The sequence below is a fragment of the Mesoplodon densirostris genome, chromosome 11, assembly GCF_025265405.1.
Source record: "Mesoplodon densirostris isolate mMesDen1 chromosome 11, mMesDen1 primary haplotype, whole genome shotgun sequence".
NCBI lineage: Eukaryota > Metazoa > Chordata > Mammalia > Artiodactyla > Ziphiidae > Mesoplodon > Mesoplodon densirostris.
The window spans coordinates 67516014-67538974 of NC_082671.1; the positions used below are offsets into that span (position 1 = coordinate 67516014).

Genomic DNA, 22961 nt, shown 5'->3' on the forward strand with positions numbered 1-22961 from the left:
CTCCTGGGAAACCCCGCCCCTCGCCGCCCGTCAAGATGGTACGCACATGCGCGAGAATGCGTCCCCGCCCGCGTCCCCGCCCCCGCTCCTGCCCCCGCCCCCGCCCAGTCTTCCGCGCGAACCCGGCCGGGCACAGCTCTGTCATCTCAGAGTAGTCGTTGCCGGTGGCGGGTGCGGGGGCGCGAGCAGCGCAAGGCGACCTCTCCCCCGCCCCTCAGGCCGGGCCCGGGCTCGGTCTCCCCGCTCCCTCCGCTCCCCTCCCCCGTCGGGTACGGGAAGGTCCAAGCAGCTGCCGGGTGCCTGAGGGACTTAGTGGCTGCAGCCGCCACGGGTCCCGATGGAGCCGCCGAATCTCTATCCCGTGAAGCTCTACGTGTACGACCTGTCCAAGGGCCTGGCCCGGCGGCTTAGCCCCATCATGCTGGGTGAGGGGCTGGGGGCGGGCGGGAAGGAGGGCGGGAGCCGGGCCGGAGGGCGCCGAGACGGCCGGCCGAGGTGGGGAGGCCTGGGCCATGGCTCTGGGGAAGGCCCAGAGGATGGAGAAGAGCCCCAGTAGAGAAGGTGTGGGTCTGAGGTTTGGGCCCCCGAAGCCCCTCTTAGCCCTCATCACGTTTGAATCCAGGGAGAGGGGATAAAGAAGTCACGCTCTCCCCTAGACCTTCAGAGCCACTTCAGCTGGGAGGTGGGGGAAGCCGGCGCTGGGTCCCCGTGGGTTTCCTGACTCGCTTGGGGAGCCCCCTACACTCCTTCCTCGGCGCTGTGGATTGGAGGTGAAGATGCCTGCCGCGCGGTGCCCCTCGTGGTGAAAGGGACACTGCGGAGGAGAGCCTTCCCTCCGTGCCAAAATGAAACTCTTTGTGCAGTCCCTGGGGTAGGTGGGGAGAGAAAGCTAGAGCTGCACAGGGGCCCAGCCGTTGCCCCCAGGTAGAAGTAAAGTCAGGTCTACTGGAGCCCGAACTCAAGAATTCACCAAGTTCCGCCTGACAGTGCGGTCTTCTCAACAGCTTCTAAGTTAATTGCTTTTGCCCAGGTGGTAAGAAAGCAATTCTGGGGGAGGATTGGATGCTGTTGTGTCAGTAAGGATTAGTAAGGGAAGTATTTCGGTTGTGCTCTATTAAACTACTTAACTGCCAGGAGAGAAAATCAGCCCTAGTTCAGCCTAGATCAAACCTCTTTATAACCCAAATGCCAAAATGTCTTGTGTAACATAGGAATTGTCAGGTTTGTGATTTCAGATGATGTTGGGCAGGAAAGGATTCTGGGAATTGAAAATTGAACAGCTTTGGCAACATCCATTTGAATGGCTAGTATTTCCTAGCTTCTATTGGAGACATTAGAGGATGTTTTAGTTCATGTCATATCTGTGAGACTAGAGGGCAGAGATCAAGTAAGCAAGGCTGCTTTTGAGTTTCAGTGTCCTTGAGTTTCTAATGTGTCTTAGTGGGTTGAACTTAATCTCTTAACCCTGGGGCAATGAGTGATTCCTATATTTGGCTTCACATCAGAATCACCTAGGGTGCTTGTTAAAAATACAGATAACTTCATTTCCAACATATATTGTTTTTTGGTTATTTTATTTTATTTTATTTTATTTTATTTTTGGCCGTGTTGGGTCTTTGTTGCTGTGCACGGACTTTTCTCTAGTTGTGGCAAGCGGGGGCTACTCTTCGTTGCGGTGCACGGGCTTCTCATTGTGGTGGCTTCTCTTGTTGCGGAGCACGGCATGTGGGATCTTCCCGGACCAGGGCTCGAACCCATGTCCCCTGCATTGGCAGGCAGGTTCTTAGCCAGTGTGCCACCAGGGAAGCCCCCAACATATATTGTTAAATGGGAATAGAAAAAATGAAGTTGGAACCGTTCTTTAAATATGCAGCTGTGTGTTTAAAGCAAAGGATACATGGTTGTTTAGGCAAATAATTATCCAGAAGATACATAAGAAAATTGCTAACAGTGGTAGCTTATGAAAAGAGGAACTTAGGGAATTCCCTGGCGGTCCAGTGTTTAGGACTCCATGCTTCCACTGCAGGGGCACAGGTTCGATCCCTGGTTGGGGAAACTACATGCTGCACAGTGAAAGAAAAGAGAAGAAAAGAGGAACTTGACGCTGGGGACATACCTATATTTTCTATTCAAAATAAGCAAAGTTTTTTTGGCCACGCCATGCAGCTTGCGGAATCTTAGTTCCCCAACTAGGGATTGAACCCTCACCCTTGGCAGTGAAAGCGTGGAGTCCTAACCACTGGACCTCCAGGGAATTCCTGCAAAGTTTTAAACATATGGATTCTAGACTCTTATTACACAAGTACTTAATAAGAATCTTTTGGAGTTTTGATCCAGAAATCTGTATTGTTAATAAGCTCCTCAGGTAATTCTTTTTTTTTTTTTTTTTAATTAATTAATTTATTTTTGCTGTGTTGCGTCTTCGTTTCTGTGAAAGGGCTTTCTCTAGTTGTGGCAAGCGGGGGCCACTCTTCATCGCGGTGCGCGGGCCTCTCACTATCGCGGCCTCTTGTTGCGGAGCACAGGCTCCAGACGCGCAGGCTCAGTAGTCATGGCTCACGGGCCTAGTTGCTCCGCGGCATGGGGATCCTCCCAGACCAGGGCTCGAACCCGTGTCCCCTGCATTAGCAGGCAGATTTTCAACCACTGCGCCACCAGGGAAGCCCTCCTCAGGTAATTCTTATGTAGCCAATCCATTATTAGAAGGTTGGGCCTAGATCTCCAGTTGTTAAAATGAATAAGGCAAATCTGAAAGCAAACTAACAGAGTCACTGTTTGAGGAAGGTGCTAGTCACTAGTACATTACATCAGTCAAGTTCTGACTAAACTTCTTGTAATGGAGCCATTTAGTTAGCTTGATCATAGTGAGGAGTTACTTAGGTATTTCCTAGACCCATAAATAAAAGCCTCCACCTTTACAGTGGATATTTTTTTGTTCTATTATATACTAGTTATTGATTTTAGCTAAAGGGGGCCTTAGGGTCATTGATTCATGATTCATTCAGCAGACATTGAGTATCTACTACGTGCTAGTCCCGGTGTTAAGCTTAACTGAAAACGATGTGATAAATAAAGATGTTCTCTGTCATCATGGAGCTATTTAGTGGGGAAGACATTAAAAATAAGTAAGCAAATGAAGTAATTACAAATCGTGATAAGTACTAGGTTGTGCAGGAAGCCAACTAGGTGCTGAGACAGAAAATAAGAAGAGAGACCTACTTTAAATAAGGGGATCAGAAGTAGTGACTTTTAAGTTGGGCATTAAAGGATGAGGAAGAAGTAGTCACAAGGTGGGTGGTGAGGGAGTTATAATGTTCCAAACAGAAGGGGGATTAACCTGCCAAGGCCCTCAGGCAAAAAAGAGCCTGGCCTGGTCTAGAAGTGGCCTGGCCTTTGTGGAGTTTAGTGGGTGAAGAGGAAGGTGCCATAACTGAAGGTGGAGTACTGGGACTCCCTCCCACCCCCCAAACCTTTTTTAATAGATGTGAAATCCTAGAAGACCTCAGCCAACGTCATCAGTTTGGCACATCTGATTCCAGTGGTATTTCTGAGAACATCACCTTGCCTGCAAATCTGATTCTCTCTTCTCTATCCCATTTTCTCATATTGCTTTTATGCCTTTTTCAAGAGTAATGAATAAAGGGTTATCAAAGGTGGTAATCATTACTTTCTAGAGTTAAAAACTTATGGAAAATGGGCATTGCCTTACAGGTTCATCCTATCCAGACATCACTAACCTTAAAGTTGGGTATGTCCCAGTTCTGTTAGGAGCCATCTATTAATTTCCCATTCCTAAATATATTTGAACCTTCAAAAAATCAATTTGTTTCCTGATTTTTGCAATGAATTCTAGAAGCATATTAATAGCTAGATTTACTGAGTGCTTACCATGTGCCAGACCCTTTTTTTTTCTGAGTATGTTCATGTGTTATATTCTTCACCACAAATTTGTGAGATAGGTCCTGTTATTATCTCCATTTTTCATTTGAGGAACCCAAGATATAGGACATTAAGAAATTTGCCCCCCAGGTCACACAGCTGGTAAGTGGTAGAGCTGGGTTATAAACACAGGCAGTGTGACTTCCAGAGCTCATGTTCTCAGGTATTTTGCTATACCACCTTTCCTGTGTAATATGTTCCTTTATAATTGATGTAAAGTAGGTACCTAGTTCAAGTTTATAAAGGCATCTCTGGCCAAGTGTTTCAAATTTGGATGAGGAAAATAGCTGGATTCAATGTGTGTGTGCCATTTATAATCACAGTTTTATGATCATCCCTCCTAGCCTTCATTGTCCTGAACTAGTGTGACCTCATCAGCAATGCCAACTTATTCTTTTTTTTTTTTTTAAAGGAGGAACTTCATGGGTGGAGTGGCTCTTCATCTAGTTATAGTAGCCTCTTATTATGACAGCTCCTCATTGTAAGACCCCCATCTAGTCTATTACAATCCTGATTAGACTAGATAAACCCAATGTAATTCCTTTCTCCCCTGAAACAATGTAGACTCCACAGTTTTACCCTGTCCAGTTTTCAGTCTTCTAGAATAGCTTCCCATGAAGGTATTCCTGCTCCACAGTCTTTCGCTCATCATGAAGACAGTCCTGGAATTATCCTTATTGCTCTAATCGAGCAGACAGCCTGATTGTACTTTTTTTTCATAGGTACTATTTGCCTAAGATAATTAGCTATTATGATTGTCCTTCAGTTTGTCCTTTTAATAATTTTGGCTGCTCTTTAAATTTCTTGACCTCTTTCTGTGCTAAAGTACATAAAGATAATGGTGGAGGTTTGTTATATTTGTTTAATCGTGGTAAGGGATACTTTCTATTTGTTGATTGTTTTCCGAGCTGAAGTTTCTGTGCATGTACATGTTCCAAGATCACATTTATTTTTCTTTACAAGCCTATCTCAAAATTGTTGTCAGGTTTAAAGACTTAGGCATATGTAATGTGTGTGTGTGTGTGTGTGTGTGTGTGTATTTCTTGGCAGAATGCAATCAAATGAATATTTGAGATTTGACACTGCTCAGTTCCTTGCTTAATTCTGTAGTACAAATAGTAATGAAATAAAAGACATGGACTCTGTCCTCGAGGAGTTTAATTAGTTAAAAGTAATGCTGTGCATATGCAACATTAGATAACAGCACAAAAGAGATTATGATTAGGACTTCCCTAGTGATGCACTGGTTAAGAATCCGCCTGCCAAAGCAGGGGACACGGGTTCAAGCCCTGGTCTGGGAGGTCCCACATGCCACGGAGCAACTGAGCCCGTGTGCCACAACTGCTGAGCCTGCGCTCTAGAGCCCGTGCTCTGCAACAAGAGAAGCCACCGCAATGAGAAGCCTGTGCACTGCAACAAAGAGTAGCCCCTGCTCGCCGCAGCTAGAGAAACCCCACATGCAGCAGCAAAGTCCCAATGCAGCCAAATAAATAAATAAATAAAGTAAATTTTAAAATAATAAAATAAAAAGTGAATTTTAAAAAAGAGAGAAATTATGATTAGATGCCAAAAAGGGGTGAGTGGTGAAGCAATTATTTTAGGCCTTGAAAGATGGGACAGGCCATGGTGGGCTGGATGTGTCAGAAAGACTTAAGCAAGAACCTTGAGCTCCTGGAGGGCAGGAACTCTGACTCCCCTGTGTGTCCCCAGTGGCCTTTCAGAGCTAGTGGTCAGTAAATATTGATTATAGGAATGATTGAGACTTGAACTCAAGCTTAAAGATTAAGTAGAATTTATTTGAATCTGAGGATTTTTTTAACGTTTTAATGCCATCTATTGTGCTTTGTTTTAGATTTTTTTTTGTTCATTGTGTGCACTGTTTTACATCTGTCCAGTGAATTAATTTAGTAATCATGCAGTTTCTTTCTGGCAAAATGAAAAAACACCAAGCCCTTCGTGATCCTTCTCCTGCTTTTCTCTCCACCCTCACCTGTCTCTACATACTGAACACACTGTACATGAACCTTTCTCAACTGGGTTCCACAAGAGAATTAAGCACTAGGGAAAATGATCTGAGTAGCTATTTTCTCATTCTCCCAATAGATTCCTCAGGGCATAAGGGCTTAATTCTCTTGCAGAACCCCAGTGGAAAAGGGCTGTTCCACACGGTAACAGGACTGAACCCGTTCAGTTCTTTTTTACCTCTAGACTTTTCAAAGGCTGTGCCCTCTGCCAGGAATGCTTTCTCTCCCCATCTCTTAGCCTGGATAACTTCTGCTTATCCTTGAGGTTTCAACTGAAATGTTACTTCCTACGGGAAACTTTCCCTGTCCCCCACCTTGCAAATCTTGGTCATGTGTCTCTATAATATGCTGATAACATCCTGTAATCTCCTTTAATAGCATTTATCATTCTATTTTTAAATTGCATGTTTTCTCATCTGTGTCCACTCCCCCAGCCCCAACTGGACTTCAGTCTCCAATGGGGGCAAGAACTCTTGAGTGTATCCCCAGAGTTTAGCACAGTTACTGGCATTCAGTAAATACAAACTGAGTAAGTGAGTGACAGGATGTTGCAGGCCTACCTCAAAGCATTGCTACAAGGCCTGACTAATAACAACAAGCAGTGGTTAAGAGGGAACCTTCTGAGTACTGAAATAAAGAACTCACAAATTAGTTATTTTTATTCTGAGAAAGAATCCTGTACTGGCTCCAAGGAATCCTAGTGCTAGAGTATTAAGTAGTTTTAAATCTACCCTTTTTTGAGGATTAAAATACTGTCTTAGTTTTTAGCAATGTTTTGCATTTTGATTTTGTGATAACCTCTCTACCTAAAGGAGGGGCAACTGCCAGTAGGCATTTTTTTTCGCCTATAGGCACAGAGGTCCACGTATGTTATACAAATGTATCCTTTTACCTTTTCCCACATAGATTCAACATTTACCTGGTAGTTCCAGAGAAGAATAAGCTGATTTTTTGAGTTAACCCCTTCACATTGCTGGTAATCTGGCAAGTCAGAGTAAAACACTGCCAATTAAGAACACTTTGTCAGGGACTTCCCTGGTGGCGCAGAGGTTAAGAATTCGCCTGCCCATGCAGGGGACAGAGGTTCGAGCCCTGGTCCGGGAAGATCCCACATGCCACAGAGCAACTAAGCCCATGTGCCATAACTACTGAGCCTGCGCTCTAGAGCCTGCGAGCCACAACTAATGAAGCCCGCATGCCTAGAGCCTGTGCTCCACAACAAGAGAAGCCACCGCAGTGAGGAGCCCTCGCGCAGCAATGACAAGTAGCCCCCGCTCTCTGCAACTAGAGAAAGCCCGCGTACAGCAACAAAGACCCAACGCAGCCAGATAAATAAATAAATAAAAAGAACACTCTGTCACTGTGGGGTGAAATCTAGGAGGTGAGCTAGGGCTACTTTTGATTTATACTGATGAGCTAATACTGCCTGCCCCTGGAGTCCCAGCAACATTACCCACTTTATGCTTATTAATAGACATTTATTTAGCACCAGCAGTATACCAGGTGCTGATCTTGAGCACAACCCATAACCAGCAGGAATGTCTATATGCACAGGCTCCATTACCTTAATTGATGAGGAGGTAGATGAAGTATTTTCTCCTTGGCTTTTATGTACTGACTTTACTCTTACAATCAGTGGACGGCTGACTAGTGTGGAACTCACTCTACATTCTTTGTTGTTCATGATGAAAAACAGGGCTAATATGCATGTCTTCCATTTGTTTTCTTTTTTATTTTTGGCTGCGTTGGGTCTTTGTTGCTGCACGCGAGGTTCCTCTGGTTGCGGCGAGCGGGGGCTACTCTTCGTTGCAGTGCACGGGCTTCACATTGCAGTGGTTTCTCTTGTTGCAGAGCACGGGCTCTAGGTGTGTGGGCTTCAGTAGTTGCAGCATGCAGGCTCAGTAGTTGTGGCACACGGGCTTAGTTGCTTCGCAGCATGTGGGATCTTCCTGGACCAGGGCTCGAACCTGTGTCCCCTACATTGGCAGGTGGATTCTTTTTTTTTTTTAATAAATTTATTTTTTTACTTGTTTTTATTTTTGACTGTGTTGGATCTTCATTGCTGAGCACGGGCTTTCTCTAGTTGCATCAAGTGGGGGCTACTCTTCATTGCAGTGCGCGGGCTTCTTATTGTGGTGGCTTTTGGTTGCAGAGCATGGGCTCTAGGTGCATGGGCTTCAGTAGTTGTGGCACAAGGCTCAATAGTTGTGGCTCACAGGCTCTAGAGTGCAGGCTCAGTAGTTGCGGCGCACGGGCTTAGTTGCTCTGCGGCATGTGGGATCTTCCCAGATCAGGGCTCAAACCTGTGTCCCCTGCATTGGCAGGCGGATTCTTAACCACTGTACCACCAGGGAAGCCCTTCCATTTGTTTTCATGTGCATACCTCATAGGCTTCAAAATCAACGCAACGGACGTGCCAGCATGCTTACAGACATGCAGCCATCTGACCCACCCACTCTCCAGCTTGCTGAGGAAATCCTAGTGGGAAAACAATCTGCTTCTATGGTGTGCTAATATCCACTGAGCCTATTCACATCCCAACATGGCTTTGTGCCCCAATTCAATCTCAAACCCCCACCATCTACTCACCTACTGTACTTCAGTCTGGCTGAAAAGTTTTTTTAAATCAGTTCAGTCCCATTTTACAATGCCTGTCACCCCCAGAGGAGGCCATGACCCTCGTTCTTGTCCTCATGAGAGCAGGCCACTGAGTAGCCAACCTTACGTCTCTACCTGAGCTGCTCCAACAAGTACATGGTTACATCCTTTTTTTTTTCTTGTCTTTGCACTGGACAAACCATGCATCTTTATTTACCTGTTTAAAATGATGTTAATAAATATTTGTTCCACTCTATCATGTAAAGATGTGAGAATAAGGATAACTATGAAGCACTTTAAATTAAGAAAGGATGTAAATCCACTCAATCCATTTTAAATGTTGTTGGCTCCAAGTGTTTGGTAGATGGATTAATAAATGAAAGAATGAATAAATAAGAGGATCTTTTTTCTATAGGTTCTATCACCATTCTATGGATGGATGAGATCTTAAGCATACCTTGATGTAGTTGAATAAGGAGGAAGTATAATGTCCAGCTTACAGATAAATTTAGTGATCAATACAGAGAATATCAAGCAGAATAAAGTAGGGTTTGTATCCCACAACTTTTGAATTGTTTTTCAGGTGTAAAATAAGTGGCAGGATGGTCTCTGAGGCCTCTCTCGAAAAACCCATTATTTTAGTAGGGCTGGGTTTGAACCGGTGCATCTGTACCTGCCACCTGTCCATCTGGGTCATTGAACATGGGCATCTGAGAAGGCAGTAGCAGACTCAGGGTGCAATATGCCAGGGTTGCAAAGTCATTTGAGTAACAAGCCAGGGCAGCCAAGATTGGGGTTAAGAACTTTGGCCTCATTAGCACTGTGTGTCAACCACAACAGCTGTTCATGTAGCATCTCTGTTCCAGGTTCTTTGCTAGGCGCTAGAATTGTAAAGATGCATAAGAAACTGCCCTTGTCCTTGAGACAATTATAGTCTAATGAGGGAAAAAGACATGTAAATAGGTAGTTTCCATACCAAGGTACTATGAAAGCAGCCATAACACTTTCAAATCATGAAGCCTAAAAGAAGAGTTAGTTTTTGTTTGTTTGTTTTTATTTGGCTGTATCGGGTCTTAGCTGCAGGATCTTCGTTGCGGCACGTGGGATCTTCTGTTGCAGCACGTGGGCTTCCTTCTAGTTACGGCGCACAGGCTCAGTAGTTGCGGCACGGGGGCTCTAGAGCCCACAGGCTTAGTTGCCCCACAGCATGTGGGATTTTAGTTCCCCGAACAGGGATCGAACCCAAGTCCCCTGCATTGGAAGGCGGATTCTTAACCACTAGACCACCAGGGAAGTCCCAGAAGAGTTAGTTTGTGGGAGGCATATATTATGTGCCAGGCACTGTGCTGGGCCTATTTTGTGTGTCATCTCTTTTAACCTTGGAAATGTTATGAGGTAGACACTATTACTATACTTTTTTTTTTTCCTGACAGAATAGGAAACTAAGGTTTAAACAGTGCCATCCAGAAAAACTTCCTGCAATGATGGAAATGTTCTAGATCTGCACTGTCCCATCTCTAACTGCTAGCCACATGTGGCTACTGAGTACTTGAAATGCAGTAGTCAACTGAGGAACTGAATTTGTTCTTTTAATTTTAATAGCCACACGTGGTCAGTGACTACCATACTGGACAGCTCAGGCTTAGAAAAGTTCTCAACTTCTACAAGTTCATCTATATGATCTGGTCCTCGATTACCTCTGCTCATCTCCTACTCACTCACCCAGTCTAGCCACACTGGCCTCCTTAAGTTGTCTCAGATACACCTAGCATGTCCTGCTTCTGCATGGCTCCCTCCCTTGCCTCCTTCAGGCCTTTGCTCAAATGACACTTTCTCAAAGAGGCCCACCCTGACCATCCCGGAAACTCCCAGTGTCCCTTACCCTGCTCTTGTTTTTCTTTATCCCTCATTATTGTTAACCTACCATGATTTGTTATGTTTATTATTAGTATTTATTGACTGTCCTATCTCCCCACCCTGTAAATACAATGAAGGAGGTTTTTTTTCATCTCCTGTGTTTACTGATGTATCCCTACTGCCAAGAATATTGCCTGAAGTATAATAGTCACTTCATAAACATTAGTTCACTGACTGAACTGATAGGATTTAGACCTGGCCTGTCCACACTAGAACCTGTGTTCTTGTTCACTATACTGTACTTCTTCTCATACAAGTATAGTGTTCTTCCCAAAGTAAATGAGAGCAGGAACAGTCAAGAGAAAGCAATATCCCTTATATGTCTAGTTTCATGCATCATTGCATGTCTCCAAGGAAATAAACAACAAATTGCTGCCATTTAGACAGCAAGCTGTTTTATAAGTGGAAGTCCAGAAGAGCACATCAGCTCTACTTAAAATGCAATGTTAGGGCTTACCTGGTGGCGCAGTGGTTAAGAATCCGCCTGCCAGGGAAGTCCCTAACGTTGCATTTTATTTATTTATTTATGGTTGTGTTGGGTCTTTGTTGCTGCACGCAGGCTTTCTCTTGTTGCGGCGAGCGGGGGTTACTCTTCGTTGCGGTGCATGGGCTTCTCATTGCGGTAGCTTGTCGCGGAGCACAGGCTCTAGGCGTGCGGGCTTTGGTAATTGTGGCTCACAGGCTCTAGAGCGCAGGCTCAGTAGTTGTGGTGCACGGACTTAGTTGCTCCGCAGCACGTGGGATCTTCCCTGACCAGGGCTTGAACCCATGTCCCCTGCACTGGCAGGCGGATTCTTAACCAGTGCACCACCAGGGAAGCCCCTTCTTTTATCTTTTGAAAGTCTTCACCCTTTTCCCCAAGGAGGCTATCATATGTAATATCTCCATTTATCAACTTCTGTGTATCACACACTGTGATGCTTTATACAGATTATCATTACTGGTTACAACAACTTTGTATTGAAGAAACTGTGGCTCAAGTTGAGTAAACTTGCCCAAGATCCACCGCTAATAAAAGGGAAAAAGGTCAGCTCTGAACCTGTGCCGTATTCTTAACTGCCTCTGATGACACTATGCTGAGCCATCAATAGGTTGTCATGCTGGACCCATGATTTCTTCTGTCTCTTCCAAAAAAAAGAAGATTAGGCTACTGTTATCTTATTTTAAAAGCTTTCTTACAGGGGCAAAATAGTGCAACTTATGCAAAGGGAGAAGTGTAATCATATCACCTCTCCTTCCACACAGTGCCTAGAGCTTCATCCTTTAGAAAGTAACAGGGCAAACACTGAAGCATTGAAAGTATTCACTTCAGCAATCAATAAACAGTTACCATGAAATTATTACCAAAGGTGAATGAGTGATGTTTGATAATGTTCTCATGTCTTTCACTGCCCTTCCTCTTCATCCTTAGCACTGTGGGATCTCCCGTGGGCTGCTGCAAAGACCTCCTCACTCTCGTCTGCTCTCTCTACTCTCTGCCCTCCAATTCATCTTCTATTCCTACAGTTATCTCTTAGAAGATACAGTTATCATTTAAAAACATGGATCTGTTCAGGGCACTCTACTGCATAAAAACCTTCAATGCCCCACAGTGTAGGGCAGCCTTCAGTCCAGGTTTGCTCTACTTTGCTCACACCCTTGCCTGCCACTCGTCCTCTTACCACCATCACTGCACCCTTTGCTCTACCCTGCAAGACCTTAGTCTTTTTCACAACTATGCATTTGCACATACTATTCCCGCTGGCACAAATGTCCATCCCTTCCCCGTTTGTTCATTGGTTGAATTGCAGCTTGTGAAGGTAATTCTTTATCTTTATTATGTTTACCACTATTATGGAGCCTATTAACATTGTGTTTTAGTTAGTTACGTGTGTCTCTCTCTTTCCATTTGACTTTGGGCTCCTTAAAGGCAGGACAGTAATCTGCTCATATTTGCATTTCCATACCTCACATCATTTCTGGCATGTAGAGGTGTAGAATACATGTGCATTGACTATTCGAATGGATGGCATCTGCAGTTTGCTCTCTAATTTTCTAAAGGATTTCACCTCACATATGCTCCATGAAGAAGTGGACAATAGTTTTTCTATACTATTTTTAAGATTTTCTTTCTTTTTTTTTTTTTTTGCTGTGAACCTTTTTTTTTTTTTTTTTTTTTTTTTTTTTTGTGGTACGCGGGCCTCTCACTGTTGTGGCCTCTCCCATTGCGGAGCACAGGCTCCGGACGCGCAGGCCCATTGGCCATGGCTCAGGGGCACAACTGCTCCACGGCATGTGGGATCTTCCCGGACCAGGGCATGAACCGATGTCCCCTGCATCGGCAGGCGGACTCTCAACCACTGCGCCACCAGGGAAGCCCCGCTGTGGACCATTTTTAAAGTCTTTATTGAATTTCTTACAATATTGCTTCTGTTTTTTTATGTTTTGGTTTTTTGGCCACGAGGCATGTGGGATCTTAGCTCCCCAACTAGGGATTGAACCCACACCCCCTGCATTGGAAGGCGAAGTCTTAACCACTGGACCACCAGGGAAGTCCTCTATATTACCGTTTTGCTTTATCTCTGTAGATGAGACAAAGAAATTAAAAAGGCAGAGTTGAGTTGACCCTAAAGGGGAAAGAAAAGCAGACATAAAATTGGGTACCTCTGTACCGGTGTTCCATCTTGCATTCTGCTTAAGGATTCTGATTATTTTTTCAGCTTATTTAACACAACATACCATGTCATGACCTAAGGGCCTTATTGGAGGAGAATTGCGTTTCTAGAAAGTCCCCTAGGAGGTTTATAATGGGTTACTCTGGGTTTGACTGATATTCTGAATTTACTCCGGCTGGGGGGCCAGTTCGTCTAGTCCCAAGTGGTTAAATCTCTTCTTTTTTTCTCCACAGGGAAACAACTGGAAGGCATCTGGTAAGTTGGGTGGGACTCCTTACATTGGCTGGTTTATGAAACCAAATAGCACCCATGCATTTCAGGTTCCACTCTGTGGCTTCCAGTTTGAAACCTAGCTCTCTCAAGCCACAAATCTTCAAGTTCTAAAGCAGTGGTTCCCAGCCAGGAGTTATCAGTGTCTCGAGACTTTGGGGGTGGATGGGTGAAGGCCAGGGATACTGCTATAAACATCCTACATTGTACAGGACACCCCTCCACAATGAAGAATTTTCCAACCTGAAATATCAGTGGTGCAGAGGTTGAGAAAGCCTGTCCTAAAGAAAGGCGGAATGATGTCATGCACACCCCTGACCAAGCTCTCTAACTATGGAAGTCACGAGTATCCCACATGTCTGTCTTAGAACACATTCTGCTTTGGTCTCTCAGACACATCCCTGTCAGACACAAGGTGGTGGCTGGGCTCAGTTCCATTTCTGAGAAAACCTTAGGTCAGCGTTCTCTCTGGATCCTAGAGCCTGCTGACCTACTGGTTGACCAGAATGACCCTTTGCTTTGTTTGACTCGAACCAAGAAGTAATATGAGCACCTTCACCTGAAATAGTTTAACACTTACCATCTGGTCTTTCTCTCAGCATGGTCCAGGTTAACTGCTCCTGTTAGTTTAAAAAGTCTGGGAACACACCTTGGTCTGCAGAGATTTATTTCAGTAACTGATTTGTTAATACTGGGGTGAATCTGTAAGGACTCCTGTCTGCTTACATGATCTACAGCGGTGGTTCTCAACAAGGGACAGTTCTGCCCCCAGGAGACCTTTGGCGATGTCTGGAGACATGTTTGTCGTCACAGCGGAGGCAGGTAATGCTAGTGCCATCTAGTGGGTAAAGGCCAGGATCTGCTGAATATTCTAGAATGCACAGGTCAGTCCCCACAACAAAGGATTAGCCAGCCCCAAATGTCAGTAGTGCCAAAGTTGAGAAACTCTGGCCTATGGTATTTACCTTACCTTTGTTTGGTTAGTTTATTATAAAGATGTTGACCTTATAAGTCATATCCTTAGGCAGAAATCACTCTCATTGCAGTGTGGTGTTTGCTTTTTCTCGGACCAGTTTTAAGCTTTCTGGCTTATTCTCCTCTTCTCTGCGTTGCAGGCACACCTCCATAGTTGTACACAAGGATGAGTTCTTCTTCGGCAGTGGCGGCATCTCCAGCTGTCCACCGGTGAGTGTCTTCCCCCACCCTGTCTGCAGTCTCGGGTTCCCATAGACCAGGAACTTTGTTCTCCTCTATAGTTCTGGCTTCTAGCCCAGTGTATACAGGCCTGTGGCATAGTTCCTCATGGTGACGTTAAGAATCAGCTCAAGAATACCCTTCCCAGATCTTCCAGCTAGCTGCCCTCCTCTCTGCTCCCATGGTATTCGTGGTCCCTCTGTATCACACTGAGCATGTTATGGTGAAATGGGCTGTTCCTGAGTCTCCAGGGGGGAGCCCTGTGTCAGCTCCTTGTAAGCTGAGACTGTCTCATTCTTCTATCACCATCACCAGCTTAGTGCCTTGTGCATGGTATGAACTCAGTCAATGTGAAGCTCAGTCAATGTGAACTATGAGGGCTCTGAGAGGTAAAGTGAGTTGCCCAAAGTTACATGGCCAGTTACAGCACCAGTACTAAAACTCAGGTCTCTCTGACTCCAAAGCCCTCGGAGCTGTCTAAGGGTCATCACAGGAGGTACTCAAGCAAAGACCAAAAAAAATTCTTTTTTTAAAAAATTTATTTATTTGGTTGCATTGGGTCTTCGTTGCTGCGCGCAGGCTTTCTCTAGTTGCAGCGAGTGGGGGCTACTCTTTGTTGAGGTGCGTGGACTTCTCATTGCGGTGGCTTCTCTTGTTGCGGAGCACAGGCTCTAGGCACGCGGGCTTCAGTAGTTGTGCCATGTGGGCTCTAGAGCGCAGGCTCCGTAGTTGTGGCGCATGGGCTTAGTTGTTCTGCGGCATGTGGGATCTTCCCGGACTGGGGCTCGAACCCGTGTCCCCTGCATTGGCAGGCGGATTCTTAACCACTGTGCCTCCAGGGAAGTCCAAACCATGCATTTTGATACTTATAAATGGGAAGTCATTTTTTTTTACCTCTTCCTCCCACTGCCCCCCCCGACCTCATATAACAAGTCCTTCATTAAACCCACGTCTGTTCTACCTTGTAAGTGTACCTTAAACCAGTCTAATTCTCTTCATCTCGTCTCATTTTTCCAGAGCTTTCACCTTAATCCAGGCCACTCTCATTTCTAGCCTGGACCACAGCAATTCATCTACTCTTCCTTCTCAGTCAGTTCTCCATACAGGTGGCAAAGTGATTGTTTCAGAATGAAAATCTGATCATGGCATTCCCCTGCTTAAGTCAGTACTCTGCCCGTTGCTCTTGGAATAAAAACAAGAAAGCTCAGCATAGCCTACAAGGCCCCATCTGATCTGGTCTCGGTCTCTCTCTCTGGGTGGCCTCTTTGCAGGTTGTGCCCTTCCCCACCCGCCTCTTCTCATTCCTTGAACACACCGTGGACGTTTAAACCTGTCCTCTGACTTCAGTCTACCTCCCTGACCCTTCATGTGGTTATGCCTCTCCATTCTCCAGATGGACTCAGTGTCACTTTCTCAGCCAAGTCTTCTCTGACCCTTCGGACTGGGAAGGTCCCCTGTCTTAAGTACTGACAGCAGTACTTTTTCCAAGAAGACCCTATCGCAGCTCATAATTATACATGGTTTATGGGATTTTTTTGTTTGCCTTCCCTGGTAGACTATAAGCTCCGTGAGGGCAAGAAGCTCATCTGTTTTGTCCAATGCCTAGCATAAGGCCTGGCAGATAGTAAGTTCTCGTTACATATTTGTCATATGAGTGAATAGTAGGGGGTTGAATAATGACCTTTTAGTTTCTTGCAACTCTGACTACAGTAATTATCCTGCTCACCATGTTTTCCCCAGTGCCTAGAACAACGTCAGGCACATAGTAGGTGCTCAGTAGCTGCTATTGTGTGAATTTATGATCTTTTCAGGGAGCTCTGCTCTGGAGTACTCTCCCTTACTCCTCAGCCCATTCCCAGCTCTCTCCTCTTCAGTGACCCTGTTGCTTTCTGCTTGGCTGGTTTCCCCCAGGACCTCGGTCTCTCCTTGAGTCTGCTATGCAGTCTGTTAACCCATGGCTGAGACTTTTCTGTAGATCTTTTGGGGACCATTAACTCCCTCGCCAGAGGAACCCTGTCACCTCATTAAATTAGCCTCACAGATCAAAAAGGAACTGAATTGTGGAAATATTTGCCAGCCTGCCAGCTTCCTCACAGTTCTTCACATTTGCCCAGTGTTACAAGGGATATCAAGTGTGTCACACAAAAAAACTGGCTGCATACATTATGAATATAGACCTGAAAAGATGGCCTGTCAAGTGTGAGCCATTTCTAGTCGTCCTGTTCCGCCCTCGTGAGTAGGCATGTTGGGGCCAAAAGAAGACTTCAGATTCTGGGTTTCTATCCTTTTATCAACTGAATGAATGGACAGCGTCAGGAGTCTGACCTGCAGGAGACTAAGTTTCCCAGGGCCCTGCCAGAAACAGGACACCTAACTTCTTAGCCATGTTGCCAGCACGTGGCGATGGAAAGTCTCCAGGGAGCTCTAAGCCATTATAACCTTGACACAAATAGGAACTAACTCTTGGGCTTCCCTGGTGGCTCAGTGGTTAAGAATCCTCCTGCCAATGCGGGGGACACGGGTTCGAGCCCTGGTCTAGGAAGATCCCACATGCCGTGGAGCTACTAAACCCATGCACCACAACCATTGCGCTTGCGCTCTAGAGCCCACAAGCCACAACTACTGAAGCCCGTGCGCCTAGAGCTCGTGCTCCGCAACAAGAGAAGCCACTGCAATGAGAAGCCCGCGCACCGCAATGAAGAGTAGCCCCGGCTCGCCGCAACTAGAGAAAAGCCCGAGCACAACAATGAAGACCCAATGCAACCAAAAATAAATTTAAAAAGTAAATAAATTTTAAAAAATAATAATAACTCTTCATCTGTCCTGGGTGCTCTGAGAGTTAAAAGTTGTTGGAACAGAACATTTGTGGCCTTCCATGGGAAGCCACATGAAAACATTCAGTGGAGAGAGTGATTTACTGACTTTTCTTTGGGTTGGCTTTTTAGGGAGGTACATTGCTTGGGCCTCCAGATTCTGTGGTTGATGTGGGGAGTACAGAAGTCACAGAAGAAATCTTCCTGGAGTACCTGTCCTCCCTGGGGGAGTCTCTGTTCCGGTGAGTGGAGACGGGGTGGTGGTTAGTTGTGTCTGTCTCCCCCACTGGATGATTGGTCCCCAGAGGGCAGCCACCAGGTCATTTCCCCCAGAACACTCAGCGCAAGGTCTGACCCAGTATTTGCTGAATAAATAAGAAGGGAAAGCAGTTAATCAATACACAAAAAGAGCTCAGCATTGCCTCCAAGGCCACTGTTCCATCCCAGCATATGTACTGCTGAAACTTTTGAGGAAAGGAAAGGCTGTTTATTCCTTCTGATTAAAATCAGCTGCTGCTATTTCAGCACATGCTGCTCTCAACAGCAGTATTTTATCCTGAAAATCAAAAACGGGGTTTGTAGAGAGGTTGGGATAAAATACAAACTTGAGCATATTTTCTCTTAAAGAAGCTTTAGTCAATTTGAAGTGTTAAACTCTAACCCTGTAGCTCTGCTTTTGTGACTATAAAGATTCTCCTGAAACTGTGGAGGAGCCAAATGTGTTTATTTCATCCTTCCCTTAAAATGCCCAGAGTTCCAAATCAGGCACTCCTTTTGGAGTGTAAGAGGGGAAATCGCAGTCCTCAAATTCAGCTGTGCTCACCATTCTGTTACCTGGTTTGAATGGTTTCCCATACATGGTTGCTGACTTTCGTATCTGTTTCCCAAACCTTCTCACAATGTACAGAGGTGAAGCCTACAACCTCTTTGAACACAACTGTAACACCTTCAGCAACGAAGTGGCACAGTTCCTGACTGGGCGGAAGATCCCTTCTTACATCACTGACCTTCCCTCTGAAGTTCTCTCCACGTAAGTGGCCTCTGTCTCTGTCCATTCACAGACAGGGCCTCTCCTCTGGCCCACATCTGCCCCCACTGTTGTCAGCAGAATCATCCCAAGCTGGGTGGGGTGTCATGATGGCAGCTTCTAACATAGAACGCCACCATTCTTTCTACTCTCGGGTGCTCACCTGTGTTACCTTCACCCTCCTTGGATTTGGACCAACTCAACTCTACCCTGACCTGAGTGCAACTGCAGAACTTAGAAACCCAGTTGACGCTGGTCCCAGTGTTTGTAGCGTCCTGGCATCTGTCTTCCCCACTGCACATGAAGCACACCACTCCCCAGAAGTGCCCACTTGAAAGGCGGTTTAGATAGACGAGCCGAGAGCAGGTCAGAGGATTAGTAGGTGACTTGTTTTGAAACTGTTGTTCGTCCTTCTTCCCCTGCACCTTGAGTTCTTTGACACCTTCGAAGACAACCTCCTACTCGCCCTCGTACCTCGTAGCGCACAGTCAGCCCTCGGTAGATGTTTTCTTCAAAAACACTGTGTAGGGCTTCCCTGGTGGCTCAGTGGTTGAGGGTCCGCCTGCCGATGCAGGGGACGCGGGTTCGTGCCCCGGTCCGGGAGTATCCCACATGCCGTGGAGCGGCTGGGCCCGTGAGCCATGGCCGCTGGGCCTGCGCGTCCGGAGCCTGTGCTCCGCAACGGGAGAGGCCGCAACAGTGAGAGGCCCGCGTACCACAAAAAAAACCACTGTGTAGCCCCTCCCTCCCTGATGTGGTCCAAGCTTTGTGGGCCATCATCCAGGCACCCCCAGTGCCATCACACCCCTCCCTCCCTTTGCTGTTGGTTGCGTTCAGGCAGCCTCTGCCCACTCTAGGACCAGGTCCATTTGCTGACTCTGACTCAGTTTCTCCTGAACTGGGGACCTGTTCAACAGGGATCCTGGCAGGTTTAGCAGACTCAGCAAAGTGAGCTGTTCTTCGCACCCAAGTGGGAGCCCCTCAGGAAGAACTTACACAGGAAGGAAGGCTATTGTCTGTGTCGAGCTGGTGAGGAGAGCCCCACGTCCCAGTCCTGGCCCCGCCTTCCTGTTCCTTGGTGGGTGCGTTAAACACCACAGCATTGCTGAGGGATCTAGGTTATTGGGCCCTGAGCAAACCCGAGTAGCTGGAATGTTCTTGCTGTTATTATTTGATGGGTGGGGTTCCTGGACTTGTCGGAATTGGGGTTAGTATTTCTTCGTTTCATCAGTTTATGCTTTAGAATATTTCATTTCCTTTGAATTTGGGGATGGTTTTCAAAAATGTCAGTATCACCGAAGAAAAAGAAAGCCAGTAACTGAGATGTGTTGTGGGCAACCGGATTTAAGGTTGCAGTAATCTTGGAAAGTCTCTAAGACTACAGTATTTGTGGTCTTTTTTCCAGCTAAGCTACTCTGAGAGCGAACTGGGAGCCCTTTATACAGTGGCATTAACACCTTCTGACATCCTGCACCTGTCATTTTTCCTGAGTATTCCCTGTACTCCCTAGAAGACCTCAGTTCCCTGAGGAGTCCAGTTATGTGTCATCCTCACTTCTGACTTTTTCTTTTTCATATCCTTTTTCTTTTACCTCAGCTTCCTCACTTAAACTTTTACCTTATTGTACCATGAGAATTAAAAATACAAGTACAGAAAGTACAGAAAGCTCTAGTTCCCAGTATGTCACCAACCTTTTCAAACCACAGCTAACCAGGAGGCAAAGGTAGTACGATGGTAGCATTTACTAAGGAGGGGACACCAGGAGTAAAAATGCAGAGCAGCTATGTAGAGATCCCCGCTATGAAAAAGGATGTATGAGGTAGGTGAGAAAATTAAATGGACTATAGCGAACTTTCTCCTAGCGTGGCAGTGCTGCTGTACGTGTGAGCAGAGCTGGGCACGCCGGCCAGCTGTGTCAGTCTGCGTCCGAGAGCCCACTCCAGCTCCCGTGTCTGTTCTCTCTGCAGGCCCTTTGGACAGGCCCTGAGGCCCCTCCTGGACTCCATCCAGATCCAGCCTCCCGGAGGGAGCACGGTGGGCCGACCCAACGGCCAGAGCTAACGGACTGCATGGGGCCGCCCTGCCTCACCAGGGCGTTTCCTTTTTAAACAACAAACCCTACCAGATTTCTATTTTATAATTTTACATCAGAGCTAACAACCAGGGAACGGCTTTTTAAATTTCCCAGGGAGGGAGATCATCAGGCCGCATGTAGAACAGTGCTGCTAAGAAACAGAACAAAATGCCGTCCCTTCTAACAGTATTATACTAATTTATTAAGGCTGTCTTGTCTGTGAGTTCACTTTTGACGCTGCTTCCTAAGCGTCCTCCACACTGGAGAAACAGAGGGGATTTGTTTAAGCAGAAAGCAAGAGACACAGTCTAGGGGAGCCCCAGCCCAGAACCTCTTTCCAGAGAATGCCCACGCTCTACCCAGGTTGCCACCACCTGTGGGACCCAGGTGAGTTTTACATTATCCACGACCTGGAAACGGTTACTCTCCACCATTAAATGAACCAAAGGATTTGGTGCACATGGGGCCCATTTCAGGATGACTAACCCAATCTAAGTGAACTCTTTAGCCATGATCTCTCTCACCTTCCCTCTCCTCCCCCAAGCAAGGCCATGGGGCGGGCTGGAGCAACCAAAAGCCTCAAGATGGAGGGGGAGTAACAGCAAGTGTCAGGCCAGAGGAAACAGGATAAAGCCATTCCTCCCTCCACCTAGACTGATTGCCAGTCCTCTGACATCAGTCTTGGATAACCTGCTTTGCTGTCTACAGGCTGCATTTCCTCAGCATAGCTGACCTGTCATAGTTAATGAAGGTCTGGAGCAGCAGAGACCTTTTGTCTGCAAGTAATTAGGTTATTTGCAGTCACTGTACCCACCCCACCCAGACCGATATGCAGTATTCAGCTAGGGGCCAAGGGGGAATGATTCCCTGCTCTTGGAAAATATCCCTGATGTAGCAAGAATGATGCAGAATCAAGGTGGCAAGAAAATTGAGTTATTTCTGATAGGGATTTTTACCTTATCCTAAATGTGTTTTGAAGGCACATGTTATTTCTGGTGTCATTCTGACTTCAAAGAAGCAAGGTTGAGGGCATGAGTGGGCATTTTCATAAAGAGCTGCTGCTAGGAGCTTATAGGCAACGAATAATCTGGAAGTTTCTAATCTGGAGAGGCTTTCATATTCTCTTTCTTCACGAGAACCTCCTTTAACTTGGGAGAGTGAATGTGGAGAAGAACTCAGAGCTACGTGGTACCTGAGTCCCAGCCCTGGCATCCTCGGGCCCCTCATGCCATGGCTCCTGCCACTTCTCAGACTTGAATTATGTTCTCTTTCCTGGCATCTGGCCTGCAGCAGGTGCCTTTCCTCACCAAAAAGCTGCTGCTCACCTCTGGCCTCACCTCCTCCCATCTCTGCCATTAGCCTTGGCAGTTGGCATCATCAGGGTCTCAGCTAGAGGACAAGATGTTATTCTGCCTTAGTGTTTGCCTGTGACCTGACCAGGGCACGTCCATGATGACTAGCTGTGATGTCAAGTGACATTTTGGAACTGTTAAGATTGGAAGCCAAACCAGCGAGCACTTTAATTCTTCTCAAGACCCACTGATTGGCCAGTGTGCATGGTAATAATACAATAGAGCAGAAACTATCAGGGGCTGTTATTTAATGCTGACCAACTGTCAGAATTGGGCTGTGGAGAGTGGGTTATCAGGCTGGCTTTCTCCTGGGAGGGCGGCATGTGGATCAAGGCCATTGCTCTGCTCCTCGGCTGCTGGGTTTCTCTCCTTTGTCAGCTTGCCTTGCCCAGCGCTCTCTCCCTTCCAGGCTCCTGCTCCAGACCTCTCTGCCCAGGGCACTCAGCCCTGGCCAGAGCATGATGGGCATCACAAACTCCTTCTCTTCTCTCTCCTCCCCCACATCCAGGCTCAGCTGATTGCTCTCCTTCCAGTAGTCACCTCCAGACCCAGGGCTGTACCACGAAGTTAGCCTGAGTGGCTCCCCTGAGAGACTTTGAGTCACTTGGTTCATTGAAAGCCACCCTTCACGTGCAACAGCCACTTGTGCCAATGCCTGTGCCTTAGGGTTTGTCGGGGGAGAAGGAGGGATCAATAAGCCGTCTTCTCAGCTCTGCAGGAAGGCAAGCCCTCCCTCCCCCACCCTAGTCCCACCATCACTAACTGGAAACCTGGTCTCAGGCTAGGAACCCCCCCAGCCCCATCCTCACATTTCTCTGTCTATCCCAGAACCTCAAGAGCCTGCTCACTGTGACCAGCTAGCTCCACACGGGTGTGCGCAGGCAAGCAGGATGAGAAAGATATGTGTAATTGTATCATACAGGTGGACACCTCTATCAAGGTCCATTGGTTTAAAGGGACAGGGAAGGAGGAGGAGGGATGAGACTGTCACCCCCTCCCAGAAATAAAGTTTGTACCTTTGAGATTCCTTTTCGCCCTTGAAGTCAAACTAATAATTGTGTCTAGTACGGAGGTGTTTGCTGTTTTTCTTTGGTATTTT

The 22961-nt window shown here is 46.4% G+C and overlaps 1 protein-coding gene across 1 annotated transcript; it reads left to right on the forward strand.

Moving 5' to 3' along the window:
- Positions 1-109: 109 nt before the first annotated feature.
- DESI1 (desumoylating isopeptidase 1) lies at positions 110-22617 on the forward strand. The gene is made up of 6 exons (XM_060113715.1): positions 110-425; positions 13366-13387; positions 14518-14587; positions 17542-17651; positions 18317-18439; positions 20404-22617. The coding sequence occupies exons 1-6, from the start codon at positions 338-340 to the stop codon at positions 20495-20497; spliced, it is 507 nt and encodes a 168-aa protein (XP_059969698.1). The 5' UTR covers positions 110-337; the 3' UTR covers positions 20498-22617.
- The last annotated feature ends 344 nt before the right edge of the window (positions 22618-22961 follow it).